This window comes from Ascaphus truei, chromosome 2 (genome assembly GCF_040206685.1).
Source record: "Ascaphus truei isolate aAscTru1 chromosome 2, aAscTru1.hap1, whole genome shotgun sequence".
Taxonomy (NCBI): Eukaryota; Metazoa; Chordata; class Amphibia; order Anura; family Ascaphidae; genus Ascaphus; species Ascaphus truei.
Window position 1 is genome coordinate 153,094,210 of NC_134484.1, and position 17,287 is coordinate 153,111,496.

Genomic DNA, 17,287 nt, shown 5'->3' on the forward strand with positions numbered 1-17,287 from the left:
TTACAGATGTAGAGCAATATCCCAGTAATCCTTGATAGAGTGCTATACGCACGAAATATGTAGATTTTGACACTTCCGTTTTGTATGGACGAATAAAGATGTATTGTTAACCTACTTTTTTGACCCACTCTCTTTGGCGGTGCGCCACATCTTTTGGGATATTGCTCTGGACTTTCTACTAGTGACAGCACACCCCAGGACAAGCACAGGAGGGGGACACTCCAGAGATGTGTGCAGAAATCTTCATTCAACATTGCATTATCCTCCATGGAGGTCCAGGGATCATCCCAATAAGGTGTGTAGTAGTGGGATATTTCTCCTTACTCTGCCCCTTCAGGGATTATTGGTCCCCTTGAGGACTGTATACCACTGCAATATTGTGTATTATCATTATAACCCCCCCGGGACCAGTGCTATGGATTTATGTGGATGATCATTATCAAGCATATCATGCTGATCCGTCACTAGAGCGCTTATACCACAGCAACTTCTTAGACCTTTACAGATATAGCTGGCTTCATTGTTCCCTGGGGATACGTAGGATATGTTGTGATATTCTATACCATATCTGCCATTGAATTCTATGAAAACTCTGTAATATTCTGAATTATAACAGGATATGTTTGGTTATCACTAAGCCCTCACCTTGATAAAGACTGAGTATGCAGTTGAAACGTTGGAACTGGATTTGCTAATAAATTAACTTTTTGTAAGACCGAGTGTCTGATTGCTTCCTTCCTGCTCCATGACTTCTTTGGGGCAGCACACGATCTCCCCCATCTCCATGTGCACCGGCAAATTGGCTTTATTACCGCCTTCAATTGTGTGCCTATAACTCTTTGTACGTTCTCTGGTTATCACTAAGAACCTTGAGGCTGGCTACATTGTTTGTTTTGTAGATGGTAGACAGTATAAGTTTCTTTGACAATCCAAAATATTAACAATAACCTATTTTCCCGATAATAAGGCGACTCTAAATATAAGGTGACCCGCTAATTTCCAGTAGTAGCTGAAAAGAAAAAAGTTTACACACACATACACACACACTCTGTGTCTAGCTCTCTGTCTCCCTCTCTTTGTGTTTGTGTCTCTGTGACTGTCTCTCTCGGTTTGAGCTTCCTGCCACAAGCAACATGGCTGCTTCAGGTCCCCAAGGTGGTGCTTTTTCCATTTTACCCTCCTACCGCAAACATCCGTCTGCTGATTGGCAAGGAAACTGGGTGGGCCCCATTATAAGGCGAGTATGTATTTTTAACTAAACTTTATTGAAAAAAAAACGTTGTCTTATAATTGGGCAAAACTGGTATACAGTACATTACTCCTATCAGTCATATTACAAGATCACGTGTTTAAAATCTAGGAAGAAAGTTGTTTTAAAAGTGACTGTGAGAGTTATTTAATGAAGTGCAATAATGCCAATTGAGCAATATGACAATTAGGCCCATATTCACTAAAAGTTGGTACTAAGAATTAGCATTTCTTAACTCTCATTCATTTGACTTCATTTACTTATTCATTTGAATGGCAGTTAGGGCATGCTAATCCATTTAGTGAATATGGAACTTAAACTCGCATTTATCAATGGCAATTTTCTTGTGGTACTGCCAGAATGGCACTATGAAACCTAAAACCCCCAATAAAAAAAACAGGCTTTTTCCACAGCAAAAATGTAAAAATTGCATTATATGCATAATGTACAGTAAGAAAAAAATAATATGCTATACACTGTAGCACCTACATATTTAAAAAATACTTTATCATCACATAACGTACATATGATATCAGAACATATACTGTAGCAGGGGAGGGAGATTTAATAATCTGCCACCATTTGAAATATATATATATATATATATATGATTTATGTAAAAAACATATAAGAACATTTACAACTTAAAATTGGACAATGGGTTGCATATGGAATGTTCAATTTGAATTGCTTAGCTAAAAAAAGAAATTAAAAAAAATGCAGATTTGACCATTTGTATTATGAATATAAATGTGAAATCATAAATAAAATATGAGTGCTAAATTAAACATATTGTTGTATCATCATATTTATATCACATGGATGTAACAAGTGGTAATAAGACCCACAACATGTATACCTTTAATTAGTAAATATGCAATTTGTACAAATAGTATTGTACAGTATGTTATCATATACTTTCTCTAGTTTCTTTAAACAACTGAAGGAGACAATAGGAGTAGCAAAATATATACACGCACATGAACTCTGCTCTGAACATAGACATGATAAGCAGCTAAAACAAATATTGAGACAAAATTTGGATTTAAGAAATATGATTTATGATAGTAAGCTATTGCTACATTTGAACTGTAATCTGGAGAGGAAGTGCCTTGCTATCACACTGCAGAACTCACTATCTTTCTGCTGAAATAACTACTTTACCTACTGAACCTTACACTAATCTGTTCACCTTGAAGGATGCTTCAGTGACAGTTCAGGAGATTTAGTTTAAAGATGGTCCATCAAAATGTTATATGGGAAAGGAGAATTACATTATTTATGTTAACATGCAATCTTAAAGTTAACTTTAATATGAACTATTCTTATTTTTATATTTGTATTACTATAGTAAAAAGCGTGGCCACATTTCTAGTAAAAACTTACATACAACGTCATTCAGTAACAAGCTATTTCCAGTTTAGTGATCACTAACATCAACAATTGTAATTGCCTCACACCTCTATACCGTAAGTGTGCTTTAGTGACAGCTTATTACATTTGACTGCATTAAAAAGTTTATATAGCACAAATATTTTTTACTCTTATGAAAAGCAGAATTGTCAATGAAGTTACATTTAGCATAGAAGTACATGTAATTACAATGAATAAAATGATAACATAAAGAAAATGTAATAGCTGAATAATAAGTTTAAATGGCTTGAATCAGTTAAGAAGAACTTCATTATTACATAATGTGTGTATATATCTATATCTATATATATATCTATATATATATCTATATATATAGATATATATATATATAATGCTAGATTTTCACAACTACGGCAACAATATTTTTACAATATTAAATTAGTGATCTTTTTAAAAAAAATACTATTTTTAAAATAAACTCTTGACAAACTGTACAGACAATATGCAGTACAAGAATAAACAATCTATTTTTCTGATTGTGATTCATAAACGTACAGAGCTTGTCAGTGCAAATGACTGCTGACCCGCAGCATTTAACCTATAAACGTTGTATATCCAAGTTGATCCATCTGCATCAGACAGATCTCCTCAATTAATCTAATTTCTTTCATAGGCATACTAAGTTTCCAGTTATTTAAGTTAGATGGTGAAATTTCACCTTCATGAGGAAGATAAAACAAATTTGTGGAACTTGCAAATAATATTTGGTTTAAACTTGCTGGAGAAAGAGGAATACCAAAAAATGTAGAGATCATTTCTGCTGTTTTCTGAGGCAAGCTCACAATGTCTTCAAACTTGACCAAAAGATAATTTTGTGGCTGCAAATTTCTGTTTATCCGGATTGCTGCTGCTGTATTTGATAACCACAAATGAGAAAGTTTGGAAAGAGAATTTGATTTAGAATCTGAAAGTTCCTCTTTTAATGTCTCATATTCAAAGGCATAGCCTGAATTAGAATTACATTTCTGCTTTTCTTCTTCTTTAAACATGGCTGATAAACGCTGGGGAACATTCCTCAAAGAAAAAAGATTTGGCTTACTTTTATACAACATTGAATAGATCCAAGCACGCGGGTCTCGAACAACATACAAAGACCTTAATGAAGGTCCAATAATTTTTTGAAGGAAGGGAAGTTTTAACGTCCAGCTTCCACTGCTTAAACCAAGTATAGGTTGAGCATTTGGAAAAGCTATTAGATGTTTCCTAAGTTGTCTGATGTAGTCAGCATCTCTGTCATAACTTCCTTTTAATCTACTCTTTTGCTCTGAAAAATGGTCTTTCCTTCTGAACCTTTTTTTTTTGTCCTTGCTGATCGAGTGTTGAAAATGTTTAGGTTTGCTGGGATCATGTAAATCAATGTTTTGTAAATGAAGTTTTGTATTCTGAAGTAGTGATTGGAGCCAACCTTGGATTAGATGGAAATGTCCATCTTGTACATCAGAACTACTCCATTCACAGGCATCCACAAACGAATCAATTTTAAACTCTGCATCTGGCATATCAATATAAGCAGTAGGGACCCTTATATATACAAAATCTGAACTGTTGAAAAATAGTTGTTTTAAAATCTCAGCTCCTGAACTGGGTAGTGATGTAATTACTACAGTTGGCAGATCCATAGCATGGCTTTCATGTTGCTTGCTGTTTTCTGTGTCTTTCATTTCACTGTTCCACTTTGCACAAATAGGTTGAGTACACGTACTCCATACATCTACTAATTCAATAAACCACAATGTGATAATCAGTACTAGGATCCAGCGCATTAGCTTACCAAAGGAAATATAAAACCTCAGATGAAATGCTAAAACTCCTAAGCTTAAGCATAATATTAACCCAATAATCAAATTTACTTTAAATCCAAAGTGAAATACATTCATATTGATTTGTTTATTTTTTTTAACATGCTCAGTACCTAAACCAAACCGTGTTATTTTGTACTGATCTTCTACTTTTGCATATCCACCAAAACCAAGATAATCAAATCGAGCCTCAAGATCATTATATTCAGTTACTATGGATACTATACTTTCAGTATTATTGACGTTTAGTGAGATTTTAACACCATACTTGCTATCATCTACAAATTTTAGATTTGAAACATTTACATATGGTCCATAAAATAAGTATGCAATTCTTGAAACTTTGTTGTTCACTTCAAAGGTTACATTTACAAACTGTGTCCAACGCTTTTTAAACTCGGCAGCCTGTTCTGCTTCTTGTATCTTAGCAAAAGGGCTATTGCCATTTTGGTCTAGCCAAAACATTTTGTAATGAGCATCCCATATGTCCATCATGGCTCCATTGTACTTGTTTAAAAAGCTAAAAGGAACATATTTAAAATCAATATCAAGGTTATGGAAAAAGGCACTGACTGAGGAGATTGGAGAGTCTTTATACTTTTCTATATGGTCAACCACTAGAAGAGTCTGATGATTTAAAAGCAGCAAACCACGATAAACACTTTTTAATTTCATTGAAGACGAGTAGGCAGAAACTGCTTCACCACTTACAAACATAATTTCCCCATGTTGTGTTGCTGTTATAAGCTCACCAGCTGCATCACTAGCTTCATCTGTTGTCCATTTAAGCCACTGCGAACATTCACCAAGCTGTCCCTCCCATGGTTTATTGCACTGGCTGGTAGGAGATGGCGCAAAAACAAGTATATTATTTAAATGGCTGAGTTTTGGTCCATATAGAGCTTCTGAGACAAATACCTGTCCATTGGGAGCAAATGTAAAGGAATTCTGATCTGGATGTTCATGACCTGGATTAAAACTTCTCCACCCGTCTATCCATGAGTATGGTTGAAAATGAACAATATCATAAACTGCTCGACCACCAAGCTTTCCTGATTTAAAAGAGAGAAATGTGTTAGTCTGAGTATTTGGCAAACCAGCTCCATAGGTCACGACTCCCCAGTTAGGAAACACGTGCATTTTTGCTGTGTCATAATCAGGTGGAGGTTGTGGGGATAGCCCTGCATCAAACCACAAATATTCTGTGTGAAGTGTACTCCACCTTTGTGCAGTGGATTGTACCATAGGTCCATCTTTAGGTCTGTGTTTTCTGATCTGCTGTGCTAGCCAATTTCCAAATCCATTCTTTAAGATAAACTTGTCCAAAAATACTAACTGACTTTCTGGGCCATAGAACCAGTTGTAGTTAGAATCTGCTATTCCGACTGTTCTCTGAAAACCTGGCAGCAGTGTGGAATAATAAAACCAGAAGTGCATTTTCAGCCAGTTGTTTTCATAATGATTGATACCAAAATGGCGCTTTGCTAAGAAGACGTATTGTGTAATTGATTTAGCAGTGTAGCTTCCGTAAGCAACGCCTTCATCCAAAGATCCATCAACAATGTGATTAAGTAGGAACATAGTCTTTTCCATAACATCAACAACAGCTTGTTTCCAAACACTCGCCTGGGATTCTTTGTATGTTTCTGTAACCAAAGCCCCTGTGAGCAATGCCAACATGTTAGTGGCTTGGTGGTTGTGGAGAAGTTGTTTTCCCCATGACCGTACTTTTGAATATTCATACATTTCTTCACTGAAAATCTGTATCTTTTCCAAATACTTTTGCCTTCTGTCATAGTCTAGCGATCTGTACAAAAAATCAAATGCTGTGGCAAACCCTGTTAAGGAGTGCCCAAGTGGTACCTCATCCCCTGGGGCATTCTGAACCAACCAGTCTTTGTAATTAACCATTCGGTCCATATACTCAAGTACAAAAGCATATGCTGTTTTATCATCTGGAGAAAGCACACAATATAATGCCAAAGGTGGCAAATTATTTCCATAAATCTCATTCCATTTTGCTGAAAAATCAGCATGCTTTGGTGGAGGCAAGTAGTAAGATGGGTTGGACAGCATAGTAGTAACAGCATTCCTTATTGTCCTAAATAAATGTAAGTGGCTGGTGTGAGATTTCTGTCTCAATTCTAGAATATCTGCAGCATCAAAATATAAGCTTGGATGAAAAATATTATTTTTCTGCTTGGCATTAGCAGGAAATTCATGCAATTTGCGATACTGAGCAACATCATCTGTCAGTGCTAACCAGTCAGAATAATTACTAACAGACTTGTGAAATAGTGAGAGAGAAAATATGGCTATTGTTAGGAATAGATTGTGTCCTATGAAAATCAGAGCCATGATCCATTAGGCAATTAGTTTCTGTCAGTTATACATCTCTTTACAATATTCAGTGCTCTTTTATCCCCAGAGTTTGTAGATGTATAAATTAAATTAATATGAATTATATAACATAATTGTTATTATGTATATCAAATATATATATATATATATATATTACATCTATTTAATGATTTTTAGAACAAAAATATTACGTCTTACAAAAAATTAAAAAACTTTTGGTAAATGCATTTGTTTTAAGGACTAATTTGCTTCCATAATTTTGGCTGAGCATAAGGTGTGGAGAATATTTTCTGTGTACTTTAGCAACCCTACTTGCTAGTCACTTATAAATGCTTTCACTATAAAATAAGCAAGATCAATTTAGCTTTAAATGTATGTTGCAAATTAAGTGTTTAATTTACTTAACAGTCTAAATAACTACCATCGATATTTAACTATCTCAATTATGTTACCCATCTCACAATTTTTGGATTGTATATGTAATTTCAGTTAAATAATGATTAAAATATCCAAATGTATCAATGTTTGCCTTTTTAAGACTCATTTCTCCACTGTTCCTGACCTGAGTGAACGTGACAAATGTGCATTCTCTCCTTGCTACAAAATCAAAGCTTCCATTAATTCTTTATTTCCACGTGCCAGCAACAGATCCAAATGCCTGACTCATCCAACACAGTGGAACACAATGTTTGTTGATTAGTAATCATAAATGAACCTAAATAGCATTCTTCTCTTGTATTTCTTTGTTTATGGAGCTGAAGTATAAACAGTCACTGAAATGCAACATCTGCCTTTCCAATTGTTCCTGTTTTCATTTTCAATTTTCAGCTGAGCAATGGTGGAAAATTCCTGTGGAGAAGGAAAAAAAAATATTTCATATGGTGCAATACAGAAGTCTCATTAAATCCAAAACTGTGTTCATAATATGCAGTATTGCCCAACACACATGCAATGCAAAAAAAATACTTTAACAACTACTGCTATCAATTTACTGTAGCTCTACACTATAATATTACATGAATTTTGCATATCTGTATCTTTTCCATACTGTATGACAGTACCCTTCAAACAAATATTAATCTAAAGTTAGTTATTTGCACATATCAAAGTAGTAATATAGTCGATTTAAATTCATTATTAAATATAGAATATTTGGAGCCCTGCCTTCTCTCTAGCAATGAACCCATACTATCTTGTGACTGCTGGTCACATGAACTTCCCCACATACCCTTGCATCTTTGGTCTTCTTTTGCTGCTTAGTAACCCCCAACCAGAATCTTTTCTGATCGATCACAGAAGAACAGATTGGTCAGAAATTTAGCTAATTACTTCATTGTGTGGATTGTATTTATGCACATATTAAAGGGAAAAAAATTGTTTAAAAAAAATAAAAATGGCAGCTTGGACTGCTGCTTTAAGAGTACAATATCTAAGCCTCTCCTCTTTTGATATGCTGGTAACATTTTTTCATTTTCAATTTCTATCATGATAACAAACTTCCTTGGGAAATTCTTACATTTTTGTATTGGGCTGCATCCACACTAGCACTGAACGCGCTCATGCTTGAGAGCGATAATGTAACCAACTCTCCAAGCATGAGCGATCGGCTGTCCTGCAATAATTTGAGAGCAGGAGCAGGGGGCGTAGCTATTAAGGGAGGGGCGTGTCATTGTCTGGATCATGGCTGTGTGTGTCTCTGTCCCTCCATTCACTCCTTCCCCTCCCTTCTCTCCTTCCCCCCAGTCTCTCCCCCTTCCCTCTCTCTCCCCCCCTTCCCTCTTTCTCCCCCCTTTCCCTCTTTCTCCCCCTTTCCTTCTTTCTCCCCCCTTCCCTCCTTCCCCTCCCTATCTCCCCCTCTGTGTGTGTCTGTGTCTCTGTGTGTGTGTCCCTCCATTCTCCCCTTCCCCCATTCTCTCCTTCCCACCTCTCTCCAGGGCTCTTTCTGGGACAGTTCTGAAACATTTACATTTTGCAATTATCCATTCCTATGTGGTGCAGCAAAAAGGCTGCCACCTTTAACTGATGGCCAACCCTGAGAAAATACAAACATACATCCTCTGTGGTGTAGTGCTTAGAGCAGTGGACTTGTATATGAAAAATCAAGGGTTCAATTCCTAAAGTATATACTGGTAATATAATAATATATAAATTATACTACACCATGCAGGAATTTAACCCCTGATACTTCATATGCTAGTGCAATTCTCTAACTGTAACACCACAGGGTGGTGTGATGAAACTGACTCCAGAAACACAGTTAACATATACTATACAATGCAGTCCATCACCAAATTAGAATATACCTTCCAAATAACCATAGGGTTGTTTAAGGCTGATAACCTTCCATCCATACTGTGGTGTAGTGCTTTGATCAGTGGACTTGTATATGAAATATCAAGGATTCAATTCCTGTGTATTATATAATATAATATAATCATTTATAAATTATACCATACCATGTAGGAATTAAACCCCTCATCCTTCACATGCTAGTGCAATTCTCTAACTGCTACACCACAGCGGGTGTTCTGATTTTCTAAACAACCTTAATACTGCAGTAAATCACCCAATTACAATACACCATACAAACAACCATAGGGTTGTAAAAAGAGGATAATTATCTATCTACATTGTGGTTTAGTGCTTAGAGCAGGGGACTGGTATATGACAACAATCGATGGGTCAATTCCTGCATGGTGTGGTATAATAAATAAATATATATATAAATGTCAAATGACAACCCAGCAGTACTGCACACAAGCAAAAGTTTATTGTGGCTTTAATTCACATGCAGTGTTTACATTCAATGTGCTGTATTATGATTGGTTGGACTGTTGGACTGTTGGGCTGTCATTGGTCAGAAAAGGGTCATGTGACCCTGCTCTATGCTCAAAACTCAAATTTAACTGTCTCCCCAAGCACCAAGCTTGGGAGAGCATATGTGCATGAGCGGGGACATGAAGATTAAAAGTAAATGTGTCGCATGCTCAGCGCTAGCGTGGACGCAGCCTTATACTTCTGATGAAGTACTTATATTAAAATATTTTTGAACAGGCTCTTAAGATGGATAACATTTGTATAGAGATTTGCAAAATGTACATGCAAGTTGGCTCCTGAAAATGTTGCACTGCTATAAACATTCCGAAATGTTTACCAAGTGTCAAAATTGTGAAATTGGTGGGGGCTAGGTAGGCCCTCTTCAGTAAACTTGCTTGAAATTAAAGCTCATGTTGGAGCTTGGTAGTATGATGTGATATTTGTGAATGATACTGAGGTTTCACTGAGAAAGTATTGTTGGAGGATATTTTACGTTTTAATGCCTTTTAATTGAAAACAATAAATGCTACACTGTAATGTTATGAATTCTATACAGTATGAAAGTATATTAAAAAAAACTGAAAACTCAACAATACAAATCAACACCTAGATGTCGGGCCACTTGAACCTCTTCACTGTAATGTTCTGCAAAATCTTCTAGAAATGAAGAGGTTAACAATTTACTCCCAGTTACTTGCAGCAGTTGAATCTGTGTATTAAAGCAGCAGAAGAGGCTGAATTGCATTTAAAAAATGATAATTTTTTTTAATTACAGGATTAAAGCAGGGGGTCTCCGGAGCTGAACTGTGTTAATTTCAGCTCCGGGGACCCCTGCTTCCAGAGATAGTTTCCACCGTAGCAGTCCCAGCATCTCTGCAGTCAGAGAAACTGTGTGCCTAACATAATGTCAGCTTTAAATGTTCCACATCATGTGGGTCTATAGGAGGCGTTGACGTCATCCGACAAGGACATTTCAACTTCACAGGGATTCCAGCACCCTCTACTGAGGTAAGTATCTCTGGAAGCAGGGGGTTCCCGGAGCTGAAATAAACACAGATCAGTTCAGAAGACCCCCGCTTCAACCCTGTAATTTAAAAAGAAAAACTGTAAGAACAATGCATCCTGTTCTGCTGCTTTCATATGTTAAATGATGGCCACCACACATAAAATGCTTTTTATACATTCATAGTGTCTATCATAATTATCCAAATCTAGGCTTCTGAGGTCAATTTTCTGTGTGTTTCTGCAAGTGAAAACCCTGTGTGCAGAATGACTATTGTTCTGTTTGACTCATAAGCATATCTAATACACAATTTGTAATAATGTTTAACCACTTTAGTGCTGAAAGGGCAAGCAACACTTGATGAAGTTGTAAAGTCACATAACATTATTGAGAAGTCACTTGAAGTTGAAATTCATGACGTGTAATTGAGTGCTTTTCATGAGGCAGGAGAGGACACTGACAGAGTACGGGGGTGATCAATCTGACAGATTGAGTGAAGTGAGATTAAATGATGAAAAATAATTACTGAGTGACTGGCTTTAAACATTAACAGTATGCTGGCAGACATGACTCAACCTCCAGGTGGTGTGCTGGACCACCCATTCATGGAAGTCAGGAGTCCCCTATGCCTGATAAATTCTTTATACAACTGTTTATAAAGGTGGGAAGATACTGATGAAAACAGAACATTATCAACTACTCATGGTGAGCAATGACCCCGTTATAACGCGGTCCTTGGGGTCCACAACCACAAGACCACGTTACAACCGGGGTCGCGTTAAAATTTCACCGGCATCGAGCCTCATCATTACAGATTTCATTCTCCTCCATTTTGCTTTATTGACTATAGACACACAATTAAACATTAATACATTTTGTACAAAACACATGCAGGGATTGAATTTGGGACCTTCTGATACCAATGCCTTGCCTCTTACCTCTACACCATAGGCTTGGTGTAACAAGATATAACCTATAAATATATTTAACCTCTACAACACATTGCCACAGGGTACATGTCAATGTTAAATCTTAAGTCTACTTCTATATGTCTATGACATCACACAGCTTCTGTGGTGTAGAGGGGAACTCCTAACCAACATATGAAGAGGTCCTGGGTTCAATTCCTGTGTGATATAGTATATTATAATTATTATTTTAATTATATTGTATAATTTAAAATTAATATATAATTATTATTATTTATTATTCTTTATTAAGTAATAATTATTTATTAATAATTATGTATTAATAATTATGTATTAAGTATTAATAATAATTCTATATTAGTAATTATGTATGAATAATTATGTATTAATAATTATGTATTAAGTATTAATAATAATTCTATATTAATAATTATTTATTAATAATTATTCATTAATAATACTATTATTAATTAGATTATGATTAATAAGTATGATTATTAATTATCATTAACAATTAATAATTTTTACTAATTAAGAAGTATTACTAATTAATACTTAATAATTATTAATACCTGTAATAATAATTATTGAAACTTAATTATTAATAACAAGTATTAATACTTACTAATTATGAATAAGTATTAAGTATTAATACGTTTTGTTAATAATTAAGTATTAATAATTAGTATTAAGTATTAATTAGTAATACTTATTAATTAGTTAATTAATTAGTTAATTAATTGTTAATTAATTGTTAATAATAATTAATAGTCATATTTATTAATACATATTAATACATAATCATAAAGAATTATTAATAATGAATTAGTAATAAAGAATTATTATTAATACATCATTATTAATTAATAAATAATTATTACTTAATAAATAATAATAAATAGTTATATATTTATAAATTATACAATATGATTAAAATAATAATTATAATATACTATATCACACAGGAATTGAACCAAGGACCCCTTCATCGTTGGTTAGGAGTTCTACCTCTACACCACAAAAGCTGTGTGATGTCACCAAGCCTATGGTGTAGAGGTAAGAGGCAAAGAATTGGTATCAGAAGGTCCCGAGTTCAATCCCTGCATGTGTTTTGTACAAAATGTATTAATGTTTAATTGTGTGTCTATAGTCAATAAAGCATTGAATTGAATGTTTGAAGAAAAAAAAACCATGGCACGCGACGGGCAGAGAGATATGAGCACGTGGACAGCAAGAAGGGGAGAGTACTGGTAAGGCGGCAAAATGGAGGACAATGAAATCTGTAATGAGGAGGCTCGAGAGCTGATGCCGGTGAAATTTTCACGCTAGATGAGCACGTGGACAGCAGGAAGAGGAGAGAGATGAGCACGTGGACAGGACAGCTGGAAGAGGAGAGCATAAGGCGGCAAAATGGAGGATTTGAGATGCAGGTAAGGCGGCAAAATGGAGCCATGCTCAGACCGCGTTATAAGCGATTTCGCGTTGTAGTGGATCGTGCAATAACGGGGTTGAGCTGTAGTTAGTAGTAGGGTACCTCCCCCACCCCCCCACCCTACCTGTTAGAGAACCATCAGATTCCACAGGATGGCACACAGGGAATGGATGTTGAACTGGCTCAAGCTTTCCAAAGTTTGAAATCGCAACAAAATCTGTTTTCTTTTCACATTTTCAAACCTTTTAAAAAAATGTATCAAAGTTTGAAAAACATAATTGAGTTGCCAGTCTGAGTTAGAAAGATCATTATTTTCAATTAGAGAAAATGGCAATTTGTGTTATGTTACAAAAAAAGATTACAATATAAGTACTGTAAATATGCCCAACAAATCTATAAAAGGGTTAGCTAATGGCTATGATTCAAGTCACCACGTATTCCCAGAGGAGTACGGGTCACTGGAGCCACTTATAGAAGCTTTCTATTGCCTCCTTTGGTTTGCTGCTTTCTTCCAGCATACTGATCACTAGTTTCTCATCTCATCTTTATAGAATAGATGGAAGAAGCAGAACAGCACCAGAGATAGGAAGCAATTAATCACAGGGATGGACCAATCTCTGATTTGAGATTCCCTTTACTTCTACTAAAGGAGAAAGCAGAGGCTACAGAAAAGATACTGCTACATTTTTAAATGCCAACCACTGCTTCCACTTTCCAATGCCAGACACCTCACTCTTGGGCCGCGCTAATAGTGCTGGCGACGGCGCCAAAAACAAATGCATTGCTGCGTGCGTTTATAGTAAGCGCGACAGCGACAATGCAACGGAGCCGGCACGAAAACTGGTAGCCGGCAACATTTGATTTTTCAACGGCTGTCGCCTCATGTGACGGCCCTTGAATCAATCAAATGGCCGGAAACCTACGACGCCGCCACCCAGCGAAATATAACTTTCGCCTGTGGCGACGGCGATGGGTGACGTCCCCCGTTGTATCGCCGTTGCCATCGACAGCGCTATACGCACAGCCTTAGGCTGGGGCGTTGGTGCCGCAGGCCGTGCGGAGGCGTCTGCACGCTGAGCGATTAGATTGCCTTAAGGCAGTGATCGCGTCTATGCGGTGTGCAGGTAGAAGCAGGAGGGGACGCGGGTTGCGCAAGAAATCAGTTGAAACTGATATCTTGACACGACAGGCCAGTCACGTAAGCGGTTCGCCCAATGTGGGAGAACCAGCTCCATGATGCCCCTAGGCACGACCCCCAGGCGTGGCACGACGCGTCTCCACTGGCCACAAAACGCACCTGCTTCATGCGGGTGATGTCACGGCCGTGCAAGCCTCCACACTGTCTGCGGCACCAGCCTTAGGCTTGTAATATAGTATGCGCTGGTGCGCGGCGTTGCGAATGCACATGGTGCTCGCATTTAGTTTCTATAGGGCAAGCGGTGACGTGTGTGGCTAGGGGGCGTGGCTCTGATGTCACAGCATTAGGCCGCGCTTTGATTGGCTCGCAGTGTCACGTGGCGCTGCAACAGCGCGAAAATACAAATGTCATGTATTTCAACAGGTCTGCCACGCCAACGCTCACGGCCGTGCGTGCTTCTCAAGTATAGCAACGTCAGACTCACACCCTGCAATTATCATTGATGCGTGCGTGCACGGTAGCGCACGCACTATAATACAAGCCTTATTTCACACTGTGCTAACTCTTAGCCAATCCCAGATAGTGCTCTCCCATCGCCAATCAGAGATGCAGCTCTATGCCACTTCTTCCTCTCCCTCTAATGGTAGGCAATGTTCTCCAGTAAAAAAACCTCCACATAATGAAAGACACTATCATCGCCCCCCAATGAAAATGCTGGCCTTGCCAAGCAACACACTTTACTGAAAGCTAAAAACCTAATGTTCATAGTATGATATACTATTCTCCCTCAATGCCTGCTTCTGCCCTCTTTCAGTATCTGACATGTCCCTTCTATCCTAATGCTTACCACTGTAATAATCCTTCACTATATGTCTAACAAGGTTTACCAACTAATTCTTTACATTCCATTCACCAATATGACTATGCTCTCACTGCAATAACAGAGACTCTGACAGATTATGCACTCCCCACTGACAGAAAAACACCCAATAAGAAGAGATATTGCAGTGCTTTTCAATAATACAGCCTCTAGTGCATATTAATGAGTTGCTAGAGAAGAAAATACAGTATTTATTAATTCCCCTGCTACTTGTATGTTTTTTTTTTATAGTTTTATTTATATAGCGTCAACATGGTAAAGCAATGCTTGACAAAATTACAATACAAGGTAAATAAAGTATAAGCAATGGGGGTGAACGCAATAGGTAAATTACAACATAAAGCAAAAGGAGACCCTGCTCTTGAGCTTACAATGTAAGGGGTTTGTAGGAAGGCTTACAGACACAGTAGGAGTATGTGCAGTCAGGGAGGTCAAGGACATCTGGAGTTCGTAGTAGAGGAGTAGAAAATGTAATGAGCTGCTTATTTTAAGAGTTGCAATTTTAGCAGGGCATTGAATGTGTACAGTGAAGGTGCTTGATGAATATTGAGTGGAAGAGCGTTCCATGGAAAGAGATTAGTGAAAATGGTTTAATATGGGAGAAGGCTGCAGAGGTAAAAGGTGCAAAGATGAGACAACTTTGAGAGTAATAGAGTAGTGGTATAATGAGAGATAACAAGAAGTGAGATATATGGAGGTGCAGGAGTGTAAGGCTTTAAAAAAAGGAGAAGAATGTTGTAGTTTATATGGAAGTTAATAGGAAGGCCTCAGAGAGAGTTCAGGAGGTCAGAAGCAGATATAGCAGAAGCCAGAGATGATTCAAGCAATAGCATTTTAATTGGATTGTAAAGGAGAGAGGTGTGAGACAGGGAGGCCAGATAAAAGAATGTTACAGTAATCAATACGGGAGAGAACAAAGGCATGCATTAGTGTTTTAGTGGTAGTGAAATATAGGAAGGGCATATATTAGCAGTGTTGCAAAGGAAGAAATGGCACGATTTAATAACAACATTTATAAGTGGAAAGAAAAAAGGGGAGGAGTCAAATGTAACAACTAGGCAGCATACTTGCAAGACTGGGTGGATGGTAGTATTATTGACTGTAAAGTAGAAGGGAATAATTGGGCATAGTTTTGAAGGGAATATTAGGAGCTCTGTTTTGTCCATGATAAGCTTCCGGTGACAAAAGGGCCATGCAGGTCAAGATAACTGATAGCCACTCTGTATTTTTTAGTGTGGAGGACCAGCGCAAACAAGGTACACCAAGAAAGACTGGGTGTTGGATGTATGCAAAAGTATGTAAAAAAGTGTGTAGCCATGCTGTAAAATGGACTACAGTCATCTCTCCTGCTGACAGTAAGGCCTGGTAAGTTATGGGCATGCCAGCAGTAATCATGGAGGTGTGCCCTCACACCCTGGTGAGGTGCCCTATGTATGGATGGGAGTGGCCACATACTCTGAATCCATAATTAGTGATGTCAGACTTGTACGGAGAAACAAAAAAAGAACAGCGCTGTTCTTTTTTTGTTTCCTTTTTTTTTGCGCTGTTCTTTTTTTGTTTCCTTGATCTTTTTGCGCTGTTCTTTTTTTGTTTCCTTGTTTTTTTTGCGCTGTTCTTTTTTTGTTTCCTTGTTCTTTTTTTTTTTTTTTGTTTTTTTTTGTTTCCTTGTAGCCTTGGTGTTTGAGCCATTCCCACAGACCAGCTGCACAAAACCTCACCCGTTAAGGTTGTATTGTTTATTTTATACATACCTTTTATGTGTAAATCACTTTTCCTATCACAATCACCTATGAGCGCAAGTCCTGTTTTTGTTTTCATGTCAGAGTTGTGCCTGCCTCCAGAAGATACAAAAGGCACAGCACTGCTCAAAAGTTAGAGGTTGGAGAAGTTGTTGCGAAGTTGGTTGTAGTAGTTGGAGTGAGGAGCAAGTCTGAGTACAGACTTGGGAGGAGGCAGCTCATTAGACTGTGACCAGGGACCTGGCACAGGGAATATCTCTCTGAGGGGAGATAGGGAATCCACCAAATTGGGAAGAGATACCTTTCAAAGGGAAGTGCGGTGAGCATGAGCGGCTGAGTACAACCGCTGTGAGGGGCAGCTGGCCCACCGTCTTGCAATAAAGATGATCTTGTTCAATCATACCCTCGTGTGTAAGTGTGGAGTGATTACACAGAGGAGTGCACCACAGAGGAGTTCCTCACCAGGACCATCCACAAGCGGACGCTGGGATCCTTATGAGGTGGAG

General features: G+C 37.5%; 1 protein-coding gene across 3 annotated transcripts in view; it reads right to left on the reverse strand.

The window, feature by feature from the left end:
* Positions 1–1,260: 1,260 nt before the first annotated feature.
* DSEL (dermatan sulfate epimerase like) overlaps positions 1,261–17,287 on the reverse strand; it is a 57,558-nt gene continuing 41,531 nt past the window's right edge. For all 3 annotated transcript variants that reach the window (XM_075585434.1, XM_075585436.1, XM_075585435.1), the window contains exon 2: positions 1,261–7,692. In XM_075585434.1, the coding sequence (XP_075441549.1) occupies positions 3,217–6,840 (3,624 nt within the window). In that variant the 5' untranslated portion in view covers positions 6,841–7,692 and the 3' untranslated portion in view covers positions 1,261–3,216. The remainder of the gene's footprint in view (positions 7,693–17,287) is intronic.